The 24,664-nt window shown below is 36.9% G+C and overlaps 3 protein-coding genes across 4 annotated transcripts; all 3 read left to right on the top strand.

Moving 5' to 3' along the window:
• The first annotated feature begins 4,618 nt into the window (after positions 1–4,618).
• Positions 4,619–14,431, top strand: LOC145209142 (uncharacterized). Its single transcript, XM_080079394.1, has 14 exons — positions 4,619–4,678; positions 5,110–5,327; positions 5,971–6,223; positions 6,478–6,627; positions 7,276–7,422; positions 7,754–7,920; positions 8,720–8,860; positions 9,424–9,588; positions 9,962–10,147; positions 10,294–10,429; positions 10,821–11,019; positions 11,715–11,815; positions 12,242–13,013; positions 13,357–14,431. The coding sequence occupies exons 2-14, from the start codon at positions 5,134–5,136 to the stop codon at positions 13,578–13,580; spliced, it is 2,835 nt and encodes a 944-aa protein (XP_079935520.1). The 5' UTR covers positions 4,619–4,678; positions 5,110–5,133; the 3' UTR covers positions 13,581–14,431.
• Positions 14,432–14,616: 185 nt separating this feature from the next.
• LOC145209154 (uncharacterized) lies at positions 14,617–17,542 on the top strand. Of its 2 annotated transcripts, none has more exons than XM_080079413.1 (7): positions 14,617–15,267; positions 15,804–15,934; positions 16,001–16,113; positions 16,454–16,639; positions 16,758–16,864; positions 17,133–17,188; positions 17,252–17,542. In XM_080079413.1, exons 1-7 carry the CDS (start codon positions 15,095–15,097, stop codon positions 17,362–17,364), a joined length of 879 nt encoding a protein of 292 aa, XP_079935539.1. In that variant the 5' UTR covers positions 14,617–15,094; the 3' UTR covers positions 17,365–17,542. The 2 variants fall into 2 exon arrangements, with proteins under 2 accessions (XP_079935539.1, XP_079935540.1); XM_080079414.1 differs by having other exon boundaries at positions 14,619–15,267; positions 16,767–16,864.
• Positions 17,543–17,598: 56 nt separating this feature from the next.
• Positions 17,599–23,906, top strand: LOC145209157 (uncharacterized). The gene is made up of 7 exons (XM_080079415.1): positions 17,599–18,550; positions 18,621–18,727; positions 18,890–19,008; positions 20,320–20,496; positions 22,850–22,938; positions 23,002–23,060; positions 23,142–23,906. Exons 1-7 carry the CDS (start codon positions 18,384–18,386, stop codon positions 23,213–23,215), a joined length of 792 nt encoding a protein of 263 aa, XP_079935541.1. The 5' UTR covers positions 17,599–18,383; the 3' UTR covers positions 23,216–23,906.
• Positions 23,907–24,664: the final 758 nt, after the last annotated feature.

Below are 24,664 nucleotides of genomic sequence, written 5' to 3' on the forward strand. Positions count from 1 at the left end.
TCGCTAGAATTAAAAAAAACAAAATGTAGTTCACCCCTCAAAGATAGCAAATTACTCCGTTGGGGTAATTGTCCCAAGGTTAAAAACCTCACTTTGGACAAAGTATAAAAACTATGTAAATCAAAAACATAACTGCCAAGGAACTTGGGTATGTAGAATACATCATGTAGACGTTTCAACAATCACTGTTGTCATCATCAGTGTATGTTCGTTGAAAAATCGGTTGTTGAAACATCTGGATGATGTATTCTACATACACACGTTCTCTGGCAGTTATGTTTTTGCTTAAACTTCCTTTTCGAGTCCGTGTATAGCAGTAGTTCTTAACCTTTTGGTGTAATTTCCCACTAAAGTCAATCACCCAGTTTAGTTTTTCCACTAAAATCAATTTCCCCTTCTGTTATTTTAATGACAATGTTTGTGAAAACTTTGATGCCAAATAAACGGATTTATGACCTTTAAATATTTGAGTGAAACTTAAAACAACAATCTAGGTACCATGCATGGACTGATACGATTTCCCTCTGCATCTGCATTATTTCCCACTGGAGGGAAATTTCCCACCGGTTGAGAACCACTGGTGTACAATGTTCTTGTGTAAAACGATGTTTGTTATAACATTCTCAGCTTACTTGGGATGGCCGCGCATTCACTTCTACGGCAAATTCCACGTGAACGACCCAACGGCAAATAACTTTCGATGTTACTTTGACAACGATCGATTTTGTCCAGCATGCGGGTCCTTCAGAAAATACATGGCAACCGAAACAAAGATCACGGTAAATATATGCAAAGCAATAAAAAGTACATATGTAGGACTAAAAGCAAATTCCAATAAGCACAGCAAATTAGGCCGCTTGCTTTATACATCAACTTCAGTTATACGATTATGCAAAACTGGAAAAGGTGAATACTTGAGGAATGCCTTGCCGGTAAACTTTCACCTGGTCCCCTCATTTAGTCGTATTGGATATGCGCTTTACGTAACGCCGTCTCTTCCATCTTTAAGACCCCCATTTCCGTATACCCGCCGCCCTGTATTCCTGTATTTTAGACATGTCCCGTATACTATACCATTGTCAGAAGCGCCAAGACGCATGTAAGCGACTGTAATAACTCAGAACTACTCTCAGGTCTACAACTATACCAGCATCTCCCATATTGCCCCGTCCGCTAATCCAATGGGGAATGGACATTTCCATTTCATATCCACGGTCGTTACATCAACTTGCTGGGACCCGAAAAAGCAATGCACGATCAAAAACGGCCTATTCGCACGACCCCTTGAAGGTATGTTATAAAACCACCAAACAAAAAACATGTCAGTTAATTTGTACACATTTAGGCTTTAAAGGTATGTAGAAAATGCAAATAGCAAATTGCTTTAACATGTAGTTGTGTAAATCAAAAGTGATGAAAAATACATGCAGTTGATCATATTTTTACTTTTTTTGCGATATCCATTTTGGACTGTGTTGTTGTTTCCTATAATAAACTTAATGTTGAAATTTCTAAGAGACTATAAATTGAAACATCTGAAAACAGGCTTGTACTAAGCTTATGTATATAATGTACGCAACATCAAACATCCCATGCCCCTATCAACATCAAGCTTATCATGACCAATCTGTTGTAATTAATTCGAATGCACCTAACACTTTTTTATTATTATTGAAGGTCGGTTTGAATCGGTTCGCCTCACTTAAGGCCAAAATGGCCGAAATAAAGTTTACCGTGGCCAAATAAAGTTTACCGGCATAAGCAGTTAACAAAACAAAATTTAGGTAAACACCATGCCCGAATGGTAGACTTGGATCCCGATTGGCAAATTGCTCCTGAAGTAATTGGATATCATATCACAGTAGACGGAGCTTTCTCGGCTAAAATGCTCAATACCCCCATTTCACACAACACTGAACGTTTAAAAAGGTAATTATGCATTTTTAGCTTTGTAAAAATTCGGTTTAAGTACAATGCAATTCAGTATATGTCTAAAAAAGATTTTGAATTCCTAAAATGTTTATCACGGGGAATCAGACGTTAGTGTCCAGCTTTTAGACTTTTTGTTCAAAGGATAATTGTTTGAAAACAAAGCCAAATAAACTGGTGACAGAAAGCGTCGCAATAAAGATTGTGACGTCACAAACATATAAGAATGTTTTCAAACGGTTTAGCCACCTCTATGGATCTAGTCCAGTGGTACTTAACCTTTTTGGTGTGGTTTCCCACTAAAGTCAACCACCAACCTCGAATTTCCCATTTGTTATTTTTATAATGATGTTTTGTGCCCCACGTTAACAAAAAAAAATTAATCTTTAAATGAAAAAATCTCGTGAAGCGATTTGGTCTTGACCTTAAAGGTATACTGCAATCTTATTTAGTTTAAATAGTGCTTCTGAGAGAGGTTAAACTTTTTGGAATATTAAGTAGTCTCTTCTGCTTGTATTAGTCATTTATTGCATCACAATCAACCAAGGAAAGGCTTTTATTAGCAAAATAGCAAAGTCATTGATACTTTTAGTCTTGTCTGTGATGTAACAAACGCGGCCTTTGGATTTCTATGTGTCTTGTAAACCTTGTTGAAATTAATCTTACATATTGTTGCGGAAATTTTTTTGTAAAGTAACTTTCAACGGTTAATTCAAAGCCGGATTCGACCGTCGGGCCCGAGTTTGGTTACCCGACTTACATAATTTCCCCCTGAAAACATTGAAATTTCACACTAGTGGGAAATTTCCCACCGGTTAAGAACCACTGATCTAGTCTATGGGTGGGCAACCTGCGGCCCGCGGGCCAAATGCGGCCCTTGATTAAAGTTTGTGCGGCCCGCAGAGACGCTTGGATATCAAATGTACTGGCAAACGAGTCCAAGTGTTATATATTTTCCAGCAGATTAATGCGCCCGGTGCTATTTTTCTGCGACCTGTCAATTTGTGGCTATAATCAAATGCGAATTTTACTTGTAGTTAAGCATATTTGGTATGCAACAAAGTACAATCACCTTGTGTTATATAAAGGTGCGGCCCGCGTTCTAATCATGCTAATTGTATTTGGCCCCACAGTGAAAAAGGTTGCACACCCCTGATCTAGTCATACAATGATCTCGACTTTTAGCTAACACAAGGTAATCTTTAGTTTGTGTGTCTTGCAAGTAATCATAAGCTGAAGACCAGTGGTTCTCAACCTTTCGTGGACCGTGGCCCCCTAATAGTAAGTTTTTGGCCTCGTGGCCCCCATTAAGTAGCCCTGTAAGTCCTGTGGCCCCCTTTAAAAATGTAAATGGCAAACTCGTGTTGGAATTCGGTACTAATTTTGGCTTTAAACAGGTCGAATAGAGTAAACAAGAATTCTGTAATAGTGAAAAAACTCAATGTAGACAAATAGTATGTGAAATAGTCGATTAATTTAGGTAATAAAGTTATTTGTAACACACACTTAATTGTAAAAATGGCTTTTAGTGGGTGTTTCTGGTGAATCGACACTCGTGGCCCCTCGGAACACAGCTCGTGGTCCCCTGGAGGCCCATGGGCCCTGGTTGAGAACCACTGCTGTAGACTGTAAGATATTGTAGATTGATGATCAGAGTGAATTGCTGTAGAAAGTCTAGTTCCCGCATCGCAGATACTTATTTCACCAAGGGCCGTTTTAAGCACGATACAAGAATAATAACCTGGTAACGCGGTTCTGGGACTAGGTGCTTGTGTGTACAGAACTGTAATAGAGTCAGTATTTTTTAAAACCTGCCTCCTTTTCGACACTGGCGTATCATTCTGACTTGAAAGTATTTTTCAGGGTAGTTGGCAGTGCCATGTCGCCCAGTCTTAAAAGTAAACTGGTTGACGTGGAATGGTTGGACGACAACTACAAGAGGAAGTTTAAAATGGCAAAGAATCTGTCCATCAACTTCGTTCTCGACGCATTGTGAGTGCTGTACTGTGTTGTGTTTTGAACAATTATTTTGGAAATTAGTTAGTGTTTCATAACCATTGTGGTTGACCGGTTGATCCTAAGATTGGACTAAACCTTTCAGAGCAGACTTGTAGCACAAGCCAGAAACCTGGACACAACCCAAGGTATTTCAAACAAAGTTCGAATTAGGCCCGAAAGATGAAATTGTGGAATAAATGAGACTGAGTTTGAAGTCAGGCCGAGTCAGGCCGAGTCAAGCCTTTTGTATTCAAACTTAAGCCTAAACATGAACAAGACCCGAAGAACCCGGCTCGGCTTGCAGTTCTGCTTTGGAGGCGGTTATCGAGTCTCTTATTGGTAAATGAATTCGTTGCATTGGAAAGTTGGTGGGTGGCGAAGGAGACGAAACGAAAAGCTGAATCAATAATGCAACTTTTACTTTATTGTGCGTTTAAATACTGAGCGAAATTTAAAATTTTTGCTTTGAAGAGTTTCTACATTGCCCCTTTTCCTTAACGCCCTGAGCACATGCTTACTTTGCCTAATGTGTAATTTAATCCTGCTTTTACCAACTTAAATACGATTTTTCAAATTAAATTCTTAATTTTTCAGCGACTATAATAAACTGAGCGGTCGATTGACTGGCACAATCGGTATGACGTCATCGGACGATCCGGAAAACCTGTTTTCTGGTCGGGTGATGAGGCCGTTTCACGCATGTGAGGACAACACTTGGGAAGTGCCGTTTTACGTTAGCTACGAACACAAGGTAATCTTTAGTTTGTGTGTTTTGGAAGTAATCATAAGCTGTAGTGTAGACCGTAAGATATTGTAGATTAATGATCAGAGTGAATTGCTATAGTAGGCCTAGTTGATGCAGTCATTTGTGACTGTGGGGAAGAAAAGAGAAAACTTTATTTTAAATTATGTCAAAATCTGACTGAAACAATTTTGACATTACAAAATGCTTTACTGGTTAAAATCGTGCATTTTAAAACATAAATACTTTTTAAAATCTTGTATTTGTTTGCAACCGAAAAAGAAGGTTGGACATTTAGGTTATTTATCCTCACTTTTTATTTTAAAGATCACTGAACAACATTTCACTATAAAATGTTTTATTTTTTTATTTAGAAATATGAAACAAACTAAATTTTTGTGTTAAAGTTCAAAGCTTTAAAGCAATGTTATTTTTTCAAGAAACTTGTCCTTGATCTGAGTGTGATGGTTAAGAGCGACATTTACGGGAATTTCAGCAAGTCAACGTTAAAACACATTGATATAGCGGTGTTGGATGCCCCGTCTGTGTGTCCATCGCTCAACAAACAATGTTTCCAGCGGGCTTTAATGTGCGAAGGTCATAACTTCTTCTTAGTGACTCAAGGCGGCTGGCTGGACTTTTTAACAAACATAAAATGGCAAGTCGAACTCGTTTTTGTTACTTTTTTGACAGTTACACTATATAACATGCATAGGCAACCTGTACGAATTGGTCCGTTACAATTACTCATACGGCCGAAAACATGAAATACTTTATTTCGAATGTAGCTAAAGCATAAAAGAAGAATGCTTTACCATGGGATAACGAGTTAACATAACCCTTGCTCTAAAACCGACTGGCGGCAAACCTCGGTATTCTGGACCCGGTTGGACCTAAAAAATTGTCCTATCCGATGTCGGTTATTTCAAGCCTTACCACATTACAAATTATTTGTACCTCAAGTTTTGTCTAAATTGGGCGAAGACCCGGATTAACCGAATCCGGTTTTACCGAGGTTTACTGTATGTCTACTAAACGTATCTTACATTTGTATTAACCAATAAATAAGGGACAGGGTCTCATAAGATAAAATGTGTGTATGAATTAATTTAATTATACAATTATAGCCAGTAAACACTGAGGATGTGCATTTTGGAAAAAAAATTGACGTTCGTTCGAAATAATAGTTTCAACCGGGCAGGTTTGCCGTGATTTTTATGGGGATAAAGTAAGATTACAAAGATAAAGTCATAAACCGTGTTCTTTTAACAATTTACCTTAATTAATAATCGTATGTTCAGGTACCGCAATTTTGGTGGTGTAGCTGAAATTTTGTTGGATTGGGCGAGTCCAGAGATGGTGCGCTCTATCGCCCACTCGCGGCTGGCTGTGGTGAACAGATCGACGACGCACGAGGATCTTCCATTCAAAAATAAAAAAATTGCTTACACCCTATGTGGCTTGTTTCCGCGCTATTGCGGGTATCTGAACGGAAACGGGAACGAAAGCTGTCACGTGGTGGCGTTAGAGGACGAAATGGGCTTTAATTTTAAGGTAAGAAATTGATCTCGGTGTCAAAATAATTTATGTTTAAAATGCTTCAGCTAGGTGGCATATGCAGTACGTTGACTTGAAATTAAGTTGCAAGAAAGTAAAATTTAAAAGGTTTGCGGTACATAGAAAAAGTTGTGAATTACAGATTCTATTCAAGTTTACAGTCTTATCATTTTGAAAGCATTTTCTTTCCTGTTCTCAAGAAAAAAGGTAACATCACCACATATTGCTACTTACACATGCTTATGTTGCAGCCAATGGGTGGATATACACGCCGACTAGCGCGTGGACAGTCATGGAAAATACCTGCAGTGGCATCAAGCTTCGGTCGTCCACTGAAGGGAGCTAAGCTGCAACTGAGGCTGTTAGAAAGATCACAAACAATGGCGAATTGTAACCCTCATGTAAGTTCCTGTTCTGCTTCCACGGCATTGCATTGCAAATTAAACGTAACATAAGATCCTATTTTTCACCAACTGACGATGACATTAAAGATGAGCCTAATCGTAGAATTATACAAAGGCATGTTTTTTAGCATATGTCATTGACATACAAGTAATAAAGCCAATAAATGATTTTAATGCCCGCTATCCCATAAAAGTGGCGCATAAGACAATATACCCTACATAGTACATTGTTATGCCCTAGTACAGAGTTTCCCAACCTTTTTCGGCGAATTTATCCCTTAACAATTCAAACATTTTTATTCCTTCCTAATATACTACATAGTAAATGCTAAATCATACCAAGATCGTTCAAAATTGGGTCTTATATCAACTTTACAGCTAATTTTCCCAGAACTTGAGTGCCTATTTACAAACCACTTGTAAAAGTCAAAGTAAAACCCGTCCCTTTAGTTTAAAATTTCTCCCTTGGGGGGAATTTCTCCCTAATCGGAACCACTGCTCCAGTAATAAAACATAACGCCCCAAAACTATTTTTTACATAAAAAGTGATGAATTGTTTTCAATAGCATTAGCACAGCAATACATTATTTATTTAACAACACATCAAATGAAATTAAGATAATATGTTAATGTTACCTCCTATAGCAACCGTGCTCGCCTTTTCTCTCGTGGCCAAAAGAACCTCTTAAACTGACAGGTCCAGTGATGACGGACATGCATGGCATCGCTCAACTCTCTGTGGAAATCATTAGAAATATTGGACATCCCAGAAAATGCGGAATGGACGGACAGGTTGGTGTTTTTTATCATCTTTTTTAGCTAAGCTGATACTTTTGATACTATAAAGACTCGCATTAAGATGTAAGTTTAAGGCTTAACCAACAGCTTTTTATGAGAGTTCTTAATCACATGAAATGTATCAGCACATGTTCTGCATAAATTTACAGAAAAACAAATCTCTTTTTGCCATATGAGTTTCTTTCTTATTTTTTTGAAACACATGAGATGTTGCTGCAATTTCATACAATATTAAAACTTGTCATAGAGCAGAAAAAAAAAACAATTAAACCGAAAAAATGTCTCCCCGATAAAGGTTTCTTCAGCAGCTCTTGCTTTTGCACAGATCTATCCAATGGGAATTGAGGCAACGTTCACCGATCGACATGGGCGGATTTTTAAAATTGGCGATGGAGGAATGTTTACCATCCGTGGAAATTATGGAACACTTCTCAAAGAATGTTCGCTTCATAAAGGGTATTCAAGCTTTGCAATGGCACTTAAAGTCTTCAGGTAAGCTTCAAAATAGAAAATTTTTAATTACTACTGTCGGCCCAGAGTGATGAATTTTATTGATTTTGAACTAGAGACATTGATGAAAGCTGAATAATTTTCCTTTCAGAACGATCCAATGTTTTCAAATTCGCCCCTAATTACTCATATCAGAGCCACAATAATAAATTCAACAAATTTAGGCTGCGTAACATAAAAACATTACTGAGAAAAAATATTGTAGAGATTATTCAGCAATGGATTGTTACACCACAGCAATTTTATCGTTGTGATTTTATCGCGGCAATTTTGGTACATCCAGTAATTTCATACAAGCCTTTTCATCGCAGTAAATTCATCGCTGTAGTTTCACTGCAGTAATTTTTTTTTTTAGTATTTTTATCGTGGTAATTACTTCGCAGCAAATGCACAGCGATAATTTCATTTCAATCCTAGTTCAAACAAAGTTACAGCAATAAAAACAACAAGTGCTTATAAGTAAAACAATTTTCGTTCCGGTTTGCTTTTACTATTCCCTAATGATCGTAAGTTTTTTTTAAGAATCTGGTTTTAATACAGATCCATTGTTTCCAAAACTACTCTTTCCTAAGAAACGTTGTTATTTAGCGTTTTCTTTATTCCAATTTTACTTCCACTTTTTTACCGTGCCCCCTTAATAGTGTTCTCATGTAGTAATGAAACTTGTGTGTATGCAAAAACACCTAAAAGTAATGTACATTGCTCACATCTTTTAAACGACACATAGTACCAACTTTTTTGCTTTTGTTGTCGGTCATTAATTGTAATATTTATATTTTAGCTCTCTGCCGACGACAGTGATGAAAAATATGTGTCCTTCGTGGGAGGAGCACATCAGACCTATATTCCAGTTCTACTACAACATGTTTCCAATTATGGCGAAACACGACATTATCAACTTGAGATCTATTGAAAATGTCAGGTACACAAAATCTTTCATGTTTTTTTAAAATATACGTATATACTGAGCAGGTGCATGTTGGTGTTTGTAGAAATGAATGCACCAACCTATACCAAAACATTTCTCAATTTTTCTTCTAATTTTTCTTTTGGATGTAATATTGTATTAATTGTTCTGTTAATAACAACAATTATAAAAATATAGACAATGACTTAAACAGGACGTTTTAGGGCTATTGGACATTATAGAACCAGGTGCTTAAGTCCAGAAACCAGGTGCTTAGCTAGGTAATTTTATTTTTACGTACACAGTATCTGAAATCAGACGCGAATTAGTCCCGTTTGTTAAATAATCCTAAACCCGAACCCGGCCCGACTAACAACTCCACGAATCCCTTATACCTCAGTGTAGCATGTTGCTTCGAATTGCCACGAACAGGTGGTTCATGAATTTTAGCAAATATGGTCGTATGTAAAGTCAGGCTCGAATTACAACTTTGTTTTAGCTAGATAGCTTTTCAGTAAAAATGTATTCATTGTTACCTTAACCAAGGTGAAAAGAATAAGTTTGTTTTGTCTTTACAGGAAAAAGATTCACCTTGTGAACATGTCGATGTTTGAGTACGGCTGGGATCACCCGAACTTTATGCCCACGACTCGTGATTTGTCACCAGACAAGACCGAGCTCGTCAGACGGTGGATCGAATGTGAAGTGAATGGCCCACCTAAAACCGAAAAACCAAAGATTAAGTAGGTTTACTTGTATATAGTGAATATTTATCACACACCTCAAAAACTGTTTATAAAGAGACAAGTTAAGAAGAATTTCACATTTCACGATTGCTGCATTAATGTACACTCTACAAGTTAGCATTGTACAAATGTATGTCTGCTTTTTATTTTAGGAACATACGTTTATTATTGCAACTCGCGAAAACTAAGAAAAAAACTTTTCCTTTATTACAAGTTTTGTTTGAGGTATGTGGTGTACACTCTGTTAACAAGTGAATATATATTTTTGGCTCTCATGTATGAAACTTGCTTCTGAATATAAGCAACTTCTCGCAATAAAGTCTTGAGGATTTTGCATCTTGTAACATGAGCTGTGTTTCTTTGCTTGCAGTAAATATCAAGCTGCCCGCGTGGAGGTTTGTGGTTCCGCTGAACAACTACGAAAAACTGTTGCGCGTTTGCACAAAAACTTTCAGAGTGCGATGCTGCTTGAGCTCTACACGATACCTCCCTACCTCACAGCGCTGTTTTCACTGAAAAGAGATCGATTCAAACATGCTTCAGAAGTCCTAAAAAGGTACAATTTGTTTTTTCGCGACAAAGCTTTGATTTTTTTCGCGACAAAGCTTTGCCTGTCATTTGATTTTTGACTTATTTTCGTTTAGAGTTATTGATAGTTTAGAGTTATTGATATTGCTGGTAGATACTATTTTGTATGTCCAGCGTTTCTACAGAGGAGATGCTTCACATGTCGCTAGCTGCCAATATCCTCAACTCAATCGGGGGGAAACCGAATCTAACTAATGCAGAATGGGTTCCATTTTACCCAACGCCGTTTCCGTCACGTGACTTTTACGAGGTTTGTAAGAGAAGTTTCTGAAAAGGATTCTAAATTATCTCTATGTACGAATACAAACCCATTATTAAACTTTTTGAACTATTTAGATCTTTTTTCAAAAAATATTTATGCGTTTCATTTCAGGAAAAGTAGAACATTCTTGCATGCATAAAAAAGTTTGGTTTTAAATTTATTGTGCATGAGATATGGTGAATTGATAACAGTGATCGTTAATAAAGAACGTTGAAAACTACTGCTTTGCAGGAAGGAGGACTGTAAATATATAATTTTAATTTCTTGTATTTTTTGTTGTAGTAATACATAGCAAGTTGTTTATGGACTCTTTGTCAGCTTGGCTTAGCAGTAACTGGCATGATTTACTATGCCTAACGCTATTTCTAATACATTTTAGATTCGACCCGGTTTAAATTTGAAGTTAGAACCGTACTCCAGTACACTAGTGAAAGAAGTATTTGCTGAAATTGAGAAGCCAGCCCCCATGGAGATCATAAAAACACTGAACTCTATCGCTCTCCTGTGGCAAGTCACACCGCCGGACGAAGGTGGCAGGTGGAGAAAAAACACCGAAAAGGGCAAAAAGAAATTTACTGGTTTGTGAAAAAATGTGAAAATAAAAAAAGGAAAAAATAACACTTCAAACCAGTGGCCTTCAACTTTTTAGCAAAGTCGCCCCCTTACTAGGGCACTGGCTCCAAATCGCCCCCCCTTATATTGTTCTTTTTTTAAAGGTCTTGACTCTTCAGCATTTGCGTGCAATTAGTTTTACTTAGCACCACGAAAGCTCATGTTTACAGTTAAAACCCAATTTAATTGCTACAACAACACTGAGGGTCAAATTCACGCAATTCTAACGCATTTAAGCGAAGTTTGTAACTTCATAGACAAGATAAAATTATACGACTATGCGCTAACAATAGCCTTTTTGTAATTTTGATTGAAAATAATGGGGCATTACGTAGTAGAAGAGAAAACTATACATTCCACATTAATAACTGACACTAAATTTATCAAATTAAATGATACAAAAATTTCGCAGTTTTTGAAGCGCTAGTAGGCCAAAAGAAGTTGTAAAAGTGAAACAACTTTGAGGGAAAGCTCGTTACAGTTATATTTCAGAAATGTAATGCCGGTCACCATACATAGCTTTAACAACTCGTCCCGTGTGGCCAAATAAACAGACCAACCTTGCTCTCGATATCACAAAAAGTACAAAAAAATCGCTAAATGCAATTGCTTTAAACCCTGCTTTAAACAATGTAACTAAGACGGATGTTAAATACTTTAGATGTCTACTTTGAAGATGAAGATGACGTTGATGATGACGTCACCGAGTCCGGTGGCCCTTCATGGTACGATATTGCGTCACGAGCAACCAAAACTAACAAGGTGAGTGTTTGAGTGTGAAGTGAGTTTTCTGTTTGGTTAAAATTGTTCAATAGGCAAGATGAATACATTCATACTGGGATCAGTCCTGAAACGTCCATGCAGACCAGCTATCACGGCATACTCATCTATAAATCTTTCTTCGCCAGCCCATTGAAGGCGTTGTACCGAATCAAGCCGATCTCCCTAGTATTTCCATAAGGCAAGGCGAAGGCTACAAAAGTCTAGCCAGCGGTGGGATTCGAACCCACGGCAGTAGTCTTTTTGGGACTCTCTACTCTAACAACTGAGCGACGCAGGGCGAATCACGTTCGGTATAACGCCTTCAATAGGCCTGGCGTACTATGAAGTTTTTCATAGGCAACGTCAGACCCACGTACATGATATATGAGACATCCGCTTAATAAATATTACTACTTTTTCAATCAGTTTCACCGCTGGAATGCGACGAACTTTTGGTCCAAGGCTTTTCGCTATGCAACCAACCTTCTGGAGCAACCCTACATAGCGGACGTGTACACGATAGGTGGCTACTACGCTCACGTCATGTTAGAGCTGATCCAAGCAGAGTCGTGCGTGAAACTAAACGACACTAACGCCACGGTGTTCACGGGCGACCCCCAGCGGCAGCTCACTCACCGCCAGTGGTACGTCACTAAGAGGCGCTCAAGCGCAATCCTCTTCCCCGTGCGCGGGCTCAAGTCGGCGCTGGAAGCCGGTTTTGAGATCGTTTACGAGGGAGAAGGCGGAAGTCCCTGCAGTCCGTTTATTACGACACTGGCGCAGACACGTGACCTGCTGATGACGTCACTCAGCGAGGAGTCCAGCGATCCGTACCAAACCGAGGTTGCGCCGAATTTTGAGAAGTCGCATTATGTGAGGTTTCTGGAGCTCGCGCACGGACGAGAGCTGGTATCGGTGCGGGGAAATCCGCCTGAATGGTCGGACGTCGAATGCTTGTCTCTGCCACAGACATTGTGCGGATGCCAGGAGGCCAACTCCACCACATGCTGGCGCTTTTGCTTCGCCGGCAAGACGGTGTCCTTCCAAGAGGGCGTGTCGAGTGTATGGCCGATTAAACAGCTTGCCTCTGAAAGCTGGCGTCAAGTTGATAATGGCCCAAAACGCATATTGAACAAAAAAACGAAGCTATTACGGCGACTATTTAATCAGCAGTACACGGACATGCTTGTCTGTTTGGGTAAGTACAGTCTTTTGTGTAGTGTTGTATATTGACATAAATATGTATCTTCAAGACAATAGCCTAGTAAGTTGCAATACAAAATTAGTTTAAAAATGATGACTATCGTTATGAGTCAGAATTATTTGTACTTTTCAATTTCTAGACAAACCTGTGTTATGATAGGAAACAACATTTAAGATATTTTTAATGACATTACTCAAAAGCACCATCAAACAACCAAAGTTGCTGTTGGCTAGCTGTGAATGATAATTTACCCCAAAGTAGGGTATTTAATGTGTGTAGTGTATTAAATTGGCACAACACAAGAGTTTGTATCCAACTTTTTTTAAACTTTTAACAGAGGAAACCATGAACGGCAATATTGAAAAAATGCCCACGTGCATGGGACGGATGTTTGAATTGCTTGATGCTGGGAAAAAATTAGTGACTCAACCCTTATTTCACAACGGTGACCCCTATATTGGACCCAATGCTGCCCCCGAATGGAAGTTTTTAGGGGGACACTTTGAGCTTGATGGCGACATGAGTTATGGGAGCACCTTCTCAGGACCCAAGTTTTGTTAACTAGCCCCAAAGAATATTTTCTCTTGTGCAATCTTGTGATGTATTGTGCTTTTTTAATTGGTAGAGCTGCTAACACCATCACTCACGTCAGTCCCACATTAAGTGAAAATCTGATGGGTGACGCAGAAGGCAAAAATACTTATTTAGAAGCTAAAGTTGGGCAGGGATCGGGTAGTAGCCGTAACCGATGGCATTTTATATGTCGTTTTATACAGGTGTTCGTGCTCTGTGCTACCTACCGAATTTTAGCTAAATGTTCGGCAAACGTTGAGGCATGGTGCTAGTAGATCTTCCATTTTATTCATGCACAATCTTCTAATACCACAATTGTTGGGGGAAATAGTGTCCATCATACGTTATTTTTTTGGTATAGGACTCACAACGCTATAGTTGATCTCAAATTCTTAAAATATGCTCCCACTGTATTAAAATTTCCAACTTAACACCAATACTTTAAGCAGAAACATACTTTCTTTAGTTTGCCACTTGCCATCTTAAATTGAGGAGTGCAAGCTTTTACTTTATGTTTTAGCTTTGCGTAACATTAATATGTCTCAACGTTTGTTGCATGCAATACTTGCTACAATATGTTCAGTTTCAGTTGCACCTTTTGTGAAACTATTTTTTCGCCTATTCTGCCACGATTTACTGCTATTTAAGATTGTACTGTCTTAATAGTACGATTGGCTTATATATTTCTGTTTATATTCGTTTCCGAAATGTTTAAATCCGTACATAGACTAACTTTTTTCGATTTGTTATTTAAAGAATGTGTAAGATTAAACGAATTTTGCCAAACCATGCCAAATAATACGACTTTGCGACAAAATTTGTAAACTGCTCCAACAAAAGCCAACAAGTCTCTGACGACTTTTCTGTAAAAATGTCTTTTTTCACAAGTTTCTATTAAAAGACTTAAAAAAGGACTATAAAATGTATTTTATAAACTAAGTCCTCTTCAGCAAAAAAAATGCGAATTAGAAAAGCAACAACCACGTGATGATGTTTTGATGTTATGCTCTGTTACACACGCGCACATGTTGGTGACGCATAACAATGAAGGATTTGTTGTGACTTACAAAAAACGTGTCTATAATTGGTCTTGGACTTTTAGAGAAGCCGCACCTGATTGCTATTGGACTTACAGAACGCAAACAACGCATGTTTAGACAAAAAAATGCTTAACAGAATCTAATCTTCAGTTGAACTATTTTGTTGCTGAGGCATATTGGCCCGGAACCGGAACGCCACCAATTTGTAATCGATTTATGGTTGTTTATGTGGTTTTCATAATTTCTGTTCAAAAATGAAGACAATCTGATCATGTGGTTCTGTGGACTGTGACAAATAATTACAAAGTACACGCAAACAGATTTGTTTGCTCATCAAACTTAGTGGCTTGGCTTCTGCATGAAACAGTTGACACAGCCTGCATTAAGCTTTGTGACAGTAGCATTGCTTAGTTTTATCAAAATTATACTATTTTGTCAAATGGGTTTCTTTTTTTGTCCAAAATGGCCAGTCCATTAGCTGGAGATGTTGAACTTGCAGTGTATGAACCTTATTGTTTAATGCAAGACATTGCCAACCATCCATTTACTGTGAAAGAAAATGGTTTAGAATGCAACCAGGATCTTGGAAATGTGTTTTTCCCTGCCCGTTCTGGAACAATAAATGCTTATGACAAGTAAGTGTAAAATGTATTCAAGTGGTTTGGCAAATATGACACAAGATAAATACTGTTGGTATTAATATAAGTTGATACATTTTATAGTCTTGACCAGTGGTTCTCAACCACGGCTCTCAAGGTTGCATGCGGCTCCCAACTACTTATTTTGCAACCCTCATCTGACCAAAAAAATCATCAAAGATTATTACGAAAGCTACAATAGCCAAACAATCGATGTTTTGAATTTTACTATTTATAAAAGTTAACAATGCAGCATATTTAAACACTCTCATTATTCAACTCACTCAATCTATTACCGAGAATAATTACGTACAGAGGGATTGTATTGTGTCTCATAAGTCAGAATCAGTTAGCTTTCTGCAAAGAAGTGTTATTATCAAAAAGTAGCTTTTCAGATTCTTGTCATTTGCTGTTATCCTTCATTCAATTTCTTTTAATTTGTTTTTCGGTGGCTGCTTACACACTTGAAAAACTACCTTGTGGCCCCGACAAAAAAGGTTGAGAACCGCTGGCTATTACTTGTTTACTTTTAGCACTGTGAATGTTCGATCGATTCAAGGGTTCCAGTTGTTAAAGAAAAATCTTTTGGAACTTCCTATGTATGTGACTTGCAAACTCAAGTACTTTGGCATAAACCATAGTGGATCAACACAAACCAAACAAGGTGTGCAACCAGCTGCTACTAAATAATGCATATTTTAAGAAATTTATTTTATTTTTACTACATCAGATACTTTTATTGTTGCATTGAACACCAAACATGCAAAAATCCAGCGACAGTTGAAGAATGCTCTTTTACAGGCTGAACACTGTTTAGACAGGGGGAAAAACTTTAAGTTAACAGTATGTGAAACAAAATACATTAGTGCATGTTTTGCTGATAATTACGGATGGAACTGAATAATTATTACTGATGGAACTCAATTAGGTGCATGTTTTTGCTACTTGTAACATTTTATGTCAATCAAATTTTTTTTCTGATTGCTTGTTGTGCATTATATGATTTTTGTAAACACTTTAATACTAGAAATGTTTAAACTAAATCTCTTAATTTTGTTATATTTTACCATGTCTATTTCTTCAGAAGCTTGGACAGTAATTTTACCCTAAAATACTGTGACCTTTAATTGCTATAGCTAATCTTTACTGTGCTAATTGTAAATATGTTTTTATTGTACCCAAGATTGACTTCACCAAGTTACTGAAGCTATGGTATGAACACCAACTTAAACGACGGGATGGTTCTTATCATGCATACCACTGCAACATTACCATTAAAAGCTCATTGGGCCTAATGTGGCTATTCACCAACCCAATTTTGTGGTGTTCATGCTTTCCTTGCTGTTTGGTAGCTGCACCGTTTTATTTTGTAAGTACAGCATGAATATTAAATTTTATTTACCAAAACGTCTTCATTACAGGCAATTGCATTAATTACTCAAGCCACCTTTGCATATGTATTAACACAAAAAAAAAAAAAATGTAAGTTTTTTCAGGTAATTCAAAGGCAAAACTTTACATGCAACATTACAGCAGTTGTTTCATTTTTTACTGCCCAATGGAACAATGCACCTGCTGAAAGTTCAAGTTCATGGTGAGCTTGTTTTCACAGATCTTTTTAACTGTAAGACACTTAAAATGAATTGTAATCTTGTTAATTTCGTATCCAAACCATAGCTTTTCTTTGTTTAAAAAATATTTTGGCAAAATAATGTTGCTTGTACTTGAATCATCTGATATATAATTTTTGTGAGATTTTTTCCAGTTTGAGAACTTTGTGTTTTGCTTTCAACCGTTTTAAATTTTTTTTTAACTATAATATTCTTTACAAAAGACTGCTAATCAAACTTTCAAATTTTTAGGACTTCAAGCATATTGTACCAGCAGGAAAGCTTTGCAGGACAAGTTCAAAGAAATGGTGCATTTCCACGAGATTTAAGTCTAGAATAAATGAAAACACTATATTTGTTGTTTTTTTTAGTTGGAAACCTGAACCCTCCATCGTATGAAGAATCTGTTGCTCATTCGTCACAACAGCGGATGCTGCCACAAGTATCCAAATTTATTCCACCAACAAATAAAGCTCTAGAATGATCTTTGTTTTCAAGTGACTGTATATATTTTTTTTCTATTACGTTTTTAATTATTCTGGTTCTTAATATGATCAATTTGAGTGAAAAAAGTGACAAAACTGAGAAAATCAAATCACTTTTTTTATATTTATGCAAATATTTGTTTAAGCAATAAAGAATTATGCAAAGGATTTTACAAACTGATGTGTGATGTAGTTAGCAAATGTTTCAAAAATGATAAATGATTTTAAACTTATAACGAGGATGAAGGCAAAACAGATTTTTCACAACCAATTGTTACAAGGGATTCTACCATTTTTACCCCCAAAAAACAAAGCATCCCATCCAGTGTCTTTATTGTATTGTCATGTTTGTAGTTATTGGGTCATCTGCAGCGGTGTAAAAATTAAATATTAATGCTAAGTCAGTGGTTCTCAACTGGTGGTCCATGGACCACTAGTGGTCCATCATGACATTTTGGGTGGTCCACAAGACGTCCACTAAATTAAGTATTAAACTAGAGATGATTGCATATTACATGTTGAAAAGAGCATCAAAATGTTAGCTGTTAATAATTGTATCTCACTTCTCGAAAATCGGTTTACAAGAATTATGTTTCAAGTTCAAATGGTTGTTTCGTATGCGTACTTCAAACTTGCTCAAAAATGAAATGGTCCACGATTTTATTTTAACTGGGCCGGTGGTCCATGGCCTAAAACGAGTTGAGAAGCACTGTGCTAAGTAATCATTTAGCATTGTCATTCGAACCCTAATGTAAACATTTCATCAAACTTGCAATGATTAACTTGTAATGATGATGCTATTTTCCCAGACAAAATAATATTAGCTGTGTTGAGAGTCTGATGTAGGCACAAGGTAAACTTGTTTCAGCTCTTCAAAAAGTGTAAAAGATAGAGCAAAATGGAGCATAGTTAAGTATATTTAGGTTTCCTTGCCTTTGAAATGGAATTTCACAAATTTGTAATCATAACAGCAAGTTTGATGAAAAAAATCTGTTTTTAGAGCAATTAATGTGGCAAAATGGACTATTCTAATATGAGCATTGAAATTGGAGTCTTTCACATTTTGAATTTTTTGCATAAAACACCTCGTTTTTTAACCAAGGTGGGAAAAAAGTTTCACCATAATGCAAATGAAGTGAATGTGTTCTCAGAAAAACGAAGAAGATTTGTAGATGCATATTCTTTGTAAGTGTGATGTTTGCTAGCAACAACTTGCAAAAAAGAGATAAATACTTTTATCCTTACATTTTGATAGTAATATCTCTGTTGGCTCACTTGCTGAGTTTCAAACTATTGGAAGAAGACTTACAAATTTGCCAACCTATATGATTGTTAAGTATGAGGAGAGAGAAGGTCATCCAGGTAAAGTAAAAACTTAGAATATTTGCCCTTAAAACAATGTTTTTTGTAAATATTGTCATGTACAGTAAATAAACATTCCATCTTTTGTAGCTGTGTATAAGTCAGTAGTGGGTAAAAAAATCTTATCGCTTAAAATGTTTTCATATTTGGTTTGCATTGTAGAAACTTTTGTGGTTTACATCAATCCTTCTGCTCCAAGAATCAAACAACAACTAACAGAATACCTCAACCAAGTCGAAACGATTTTACATAGAAATGAAACTACAAGATTTGCACTTGATGTAAACATGTTTTTAATCATATTATCTCAGATAGCGATGTTAAATCATGTGATACATTTAAAGCTATATACTTTATTATGGGTCTCCTTCCCTGAAGGGGACACATATTGATTTTACTCGAATTTGTTTTTGTTTTTTTCTTCCCAAAGTTTGTCCGACCCGTTTTTCCATGTAATGTTTGATGGATTTGGATGAAATTTTCACAGATGGTAGATATAGGTATGTAGATGTGCATCCCACTTTGTTTTTGTTGATTACCCCAATATTTACCCCGCTAGCCCCCTAAAATGGGTTATTTTCTGCCTAAAGTTTGTCCGACTCGTTTTTCCATCAAATGTTTAATGGATTTGGATGAAATTTTCACAGATGGTAGATGTAGGTATGTAGATATGCTTCCCACTTTGTTTGTCCTGATAACCCCAGTATTTACCCCGCTAGCCTCCTAAATAGGGTGAGTTTGTAAACAATGCCGCAATTGGCTGAAATTTGGATAGCTTGTAAAGTATGACATTTATAAGTGTCGATTGTTGTGTTCAACCCTGTAGCCCCAACATTTACCCAACATGCCCCCAAAGTGTAAAACGTGTTTGTATGTTAATGGGCACCACAAACGAAATAATTCTGTTGCGCAATAATGTTACAAGGGCAACTAGTTGTATGTTACTTGTTGGTGGGTTGCTTGGTGGACATTTTTGCACCATGGCATTCAGGGGGTGACATCAGAAGCATTAACGGTTGTTGCTCAAAACGCCTCTAGTGGTCGAAATTTTAAACATTGGCCGATTGGGCTGAAATTTTGCAGTACTGTTGATTGAGTCATTGAGGTTTCATATTTTTTTAGTTTAGTGTCACATCCATTAGTTACCCTACTAGCCCCATAAAATGGGTAAGTTTATTAAACAGTGTCGGAATTGGCTAAAATTTGTGTAGCATGTGGACTATGGTTATCTCTTGAAATGCACTATTTTTAACTTTACGTTTGTGGGGACCCATAAGTTTCTGCCTGCAGAAACAACTAAGGTTATAAAACACTATGGCTAATATGGGACCCAATACAAAAAAGGCATGGAAAATATATTTATGTTTTAAAATAGGTTATAGTGTAAATGCACCGACAAAATGTGCTAAGCCACCCTTCTAGTTTGCTTGATTAGTTTTGATTCTCCACAAACTAAACTTTTGCTAAGCTATGAGTAAATGCTTAAAAAATATTTACACCCTTGTTATTCAAATGTTGTTGAGTTTGGTTATAAAGTCTATCTTTAGCAACTATGTAGTTTCATTGCAAATACAAAATTCTTGTGTTTTTAGATTGACTTTTCTGACATTCTGAAACAATATTTTAGTACGGGCTGTTGCAGTTGTCAGCCTATTCTCGATTGCCGCATTACCATAACTAACTTCACTAGCAGAAACAAACTTTTCTCCCATCCTGCATTGTGGTGTCTATGTTTGCCAGTGTGTCTTCTCATTGGCCCACTTCACTGTGTGAGTATTTTGTTTCAGGAATTACATTAAATGTAAATTTTTGTTTGGGGAAAAGCTTGTGTATAAACATAAACGAGCATTGCCCTTCCAGCAGTTTTTATTATAGATAATTGACATTTAAATGTGCCATTATCCTGACAAAGTGTCTTGTATAAGGCATCAAAACGTTGATTATTATGGGTCCCCTTCCCTGAAGGGGACACATATTGATTTTACTCGAAATGTTTATTTTTTTTTCTTTTTTTTTTTCTTTTTTTTCTTCCTTTTTTTTTCTTCCCAAAGTTTGTCCGACTCGTTTTTCCATCAAATGTTTGATGGATTTGGCTGAAATTTGCACAGATTGTAGATATAGTTATGTAGATGTGCATCCCACTTTGTTTTTGTTGATAACCCCAGTATTTACCCCGCTAGCCCCCTAAAATGGGTATTTTTCCCCCGAAGTTTGTCCGACTCGTTTTTCCATCAAATGTTTGATGGATTTGGCTGAAGTTTACACAAATGGTAGATATAGTTATGTAGATGTGCATCCCACTTTGTTTTTGTTGATAACCCCAGTATTTACCCCGCTAGGCCCCTAAAATGGGTATTTTTACCCAAAGTTTGTCCGACTCGTTTTTCCATCAAATGTTTGATGGATTTGGCTGAAATTTACACAGATGGTAGATATAGTTATGTAGATGTGCATCCCACTTTGTTTTTGTTGATAACCCCAGTATTTACCCCGCTATCCCCCTAAAATGGTTATTTTACCCCTGAAGTTTGTCCGACTCGTTTTTCCATCGAATGTTTGATGGATTTGGCTGAAATTTGCACAGATGGTAGATATAGTTATGTAGATGTGCATCCCACTTTGTTTTTGTTGATAACCCCAGTATTTACCCCGCTAGCCCCCTAAAATGGGTATTTTCCCCCCGAAGTTTGTCCGACTCGTTTTTCCATCAAATGTTTGATGGATTTGGCTGAAGTTTACACAAATGGTAGATATAGTTATGTAGATGTGCATCCCACTTTGTTTTTGTTGATAACCCCAGTATTTACCCCGCTAGGCCCCTAAAATGGGTATTTTTACCCAAAGTTTGTCCGACTCGTTTTTCCATCAAATGTTTGATGGATTTGGCTGAAATTTACACAGATGGTAGATATAGTTATGTAGATGTGCATCCCACTTTGTTTTTGTTGATAACCCCAGTATTTACCCCGCTATCCCCCTAAAATGGTTATTTTACCCCTGAAGTTTGTCCGACTCGTTTTTCCATCAAATGTTTGATGGATTTGGCTGAAGTTTACACAAATGGTAGATATAGTTATGTAGATGTGCATCCCACTTTGTTTTTGTTGATAACCCCAGTATTTACCCCGCTAGCCCCCTAAAACGGGTATTTTCCCCCGAAGTTTGTCCGACTCGTTTTTCCATCAAATGTTTGATGGATTTGGCTGAAGTTCACACAGATGGTAGATATAGTTATGTAGATGTGCATCTCACTTTGTTTTTGTTGATAACCCCAGTATTTACCCCGCTAGGCCCCCAAAAAGGGTGTTTTTACCCAAAGTTTGTCCGACTCGTTTTTCCATCAAATGTTTGATGGATTTGGCTGAAATTTACACAGATGGTAGATATATTCATGTAGATGTGCATCCCACCCCCACTTAAATTTGGATTTCTTGTATAGTATGCCATTTATAGGTGTTGATTGTTGTGTTCAACCCTGTAGTCCTAACATTTACCCCACAAGTCCCCCAAAGTGTACTATGCTCAAAATACCTCTAGTGGTCAAAATTTCAAACATTCTTGGATTGTGCTGAAATTTTGCAGTACTATTGATTGAGTCATTATGGTTTTTATATATTTTTTAGTTTGTGTGTCGAACGCAATTAGTTGCCCTACTAGCCCCCTAAAATGGGTCAGTTTTTTAAAACGTTAAATAGGACATACTTCAAACAATATCTGGGGAATCTAATTTTATAGTTTGTATTCTACATAGTATTATTATTTAAACCGATCGCTGTGTTTTACCTTACAACACCCGACTTCCTCATGGTTATCTCTTGAATTGCATTATTTTCAACTTTGCATGTGTGGGGACCCATGAGTTTTTGCCTGCAGAAACTAATAAAGTTATAAATGATGATGGCTAATATGGGACCCAATACAAAATAAGCAAAGGAAATATATTTATGTTTTAAAATAGGTTATAGTGTATATGCAAGGGCAATATGTGCTAAGCCACCCTTCTAGTTTATAATCAAAACTGTTGGAAAAGTTATACTCATTTATACATTATGTCTTGCAGCAATCACTGATTTTTGTGTGTACAAACATTTTATAGGCAACGGTAGTTTTGTATTGTTGCAGGCCTACAGACAAGCTGTATGCAAGGATTTCGCTTGTAAAGTAGATGCTGAAGTTCAACCCCTTGTCATATCTCAAAACAATCGAGCACAGTTAGTTCATTCTTGATGTTAGTAATATGGTTGTTACAAATCACTTAACTTTACAAATATTAGAAATCGAAACATGGAGGCTCAACATCAGGACTTCTTTCCAATTTCTCTTTCACTTGAAGGTGGGTATAATCATTGCATACATATATGTTAATGGGACAAAGAATTATAATCATAACCAAAAATGTATTACCTTTTTGTAGAACCACCTTTATACAGTGAGCCCCCACCAACGTATCACCAAGCAATCACAAGTTCAGAGTTTCTAAGTAGCTAAATTTTAGGTTCTGACACACTGCTATGTGATTTCTTTCTTCTTTTCTTCATGCACTTAAAGCTGATTGTTATGCTTAAATTTTTGCATCAATATTGAAAAAATTATTTGTATCTATGTGTTTACTTATCAGGGCTGCCACTTTTGTTTTAATGAAATAATCTAGTTTGACCTCAAAAAATATCTAGAATCATCTAGATTAAAAAATAAAACATCCAAAAATATATCTAAACATAAAATAATCCCATTTTATGCAATATATTAGCCAAACATCACATACAAAGGTTTTTAATATAAATTACTCCATATTAGATGTTAAAAAAGCATACTTCTTCCTTATCATCACATTATAATGTCGAGGCTTTATGGTTATCTGGGTGGAACGTTTGTAGGCTTTTACTGTTCCTATGGTCTTTGCAAACGTGAAAAAACTATCTGGATTTTATAGCCAGTATCTAGATCCCAAATTTTACATCTAGGCTTAACCAAAACCATCTAGATCTTGCTATCAAATATCTAGAGTGGCAGCCCTGTTCCTATCAAGGTAAAACGTCAATTCTGGGCTTGTGTACAAAAATGTATAATATTCTGTTTCTTACATTGAGCATGTTTTTGCAAGTTTGTTCTAAAGATAAATTACTGATCAAACAAGGTCAAAAATTTCTTCCTAAATAAAACAACACCAGTTGATGGCTCTAAGTTTTTAATGTACAGAAATTTATGACAATAATTGCTAATGTCAAAAATATTTGTGCAAACAATTAGCCTGCTGGTCGGTTATAGACCTACATCGTCCAATGGCAACATCCGTCAGGTGGTGCCATATGTGTTTCAGATTAAACCATGTTGGTTTGGTTATTAAGTTAAGTTTATTTCGCTCGGTGCCGAAAATAGCTGCGGTTGCCAGTCTTTTGACAACTCACCTAAAAGACTGCAGGGCGACAGAAGCACCACCTTAAAGCGTTTTCTGTTGGGGGAAGAGTTGGTGAAACCAATCAAGTTAGAACCTGAACTAGCCAATTGTGTTATGGAAGATGGCTGGTAAATGTTTCTACTTGGCCATCTCTGGTTTCATGGTCGATTCGGAAGCTGTACCATTACAATAAATCGATAATCAAGCTCAAAGGTTGGGGTAATACCAAGCAGAAATGCCCGGTTGGACTGTTTGTTTGTCAAGCCCTAATCCAACATATGGTCTTGGCTGTTAAACTGGATCACAAAACTTAATTCGTTTTGGTGACGTTGCGGATAGATTTACGTTTTTCCGCAAGGAAATTTTGTTGTGGTTAAACACAGTTGATTTAAAGCTTGTGTCTGTTTCATACATGAATCATACAAAACGATTGCGTAAGTTTATCACAATTAACGTCGCAGCCGCATTGCTGGCCGTGTCTGTATCTGGGCATCCTGCCTATGAGGTGTTGCCAAGTTGCTGAGATGTAGGCTACAGAG

The sequence above is a fragment of the Phallusia mammillata genome, chromosome 1, assembly GCF_965637545.1.
Source record: "Phallusia mammillata chromosome 1, kaPhaMamm4.hap1.1, whole genome shotgun sequence".
Lineage (NCBI taxonomy): Eukaryota > Metazoa > Chordata > Ascidiacea > Phlebobranchia > Ascidiidae > Phallusia > Phallusia mammillata.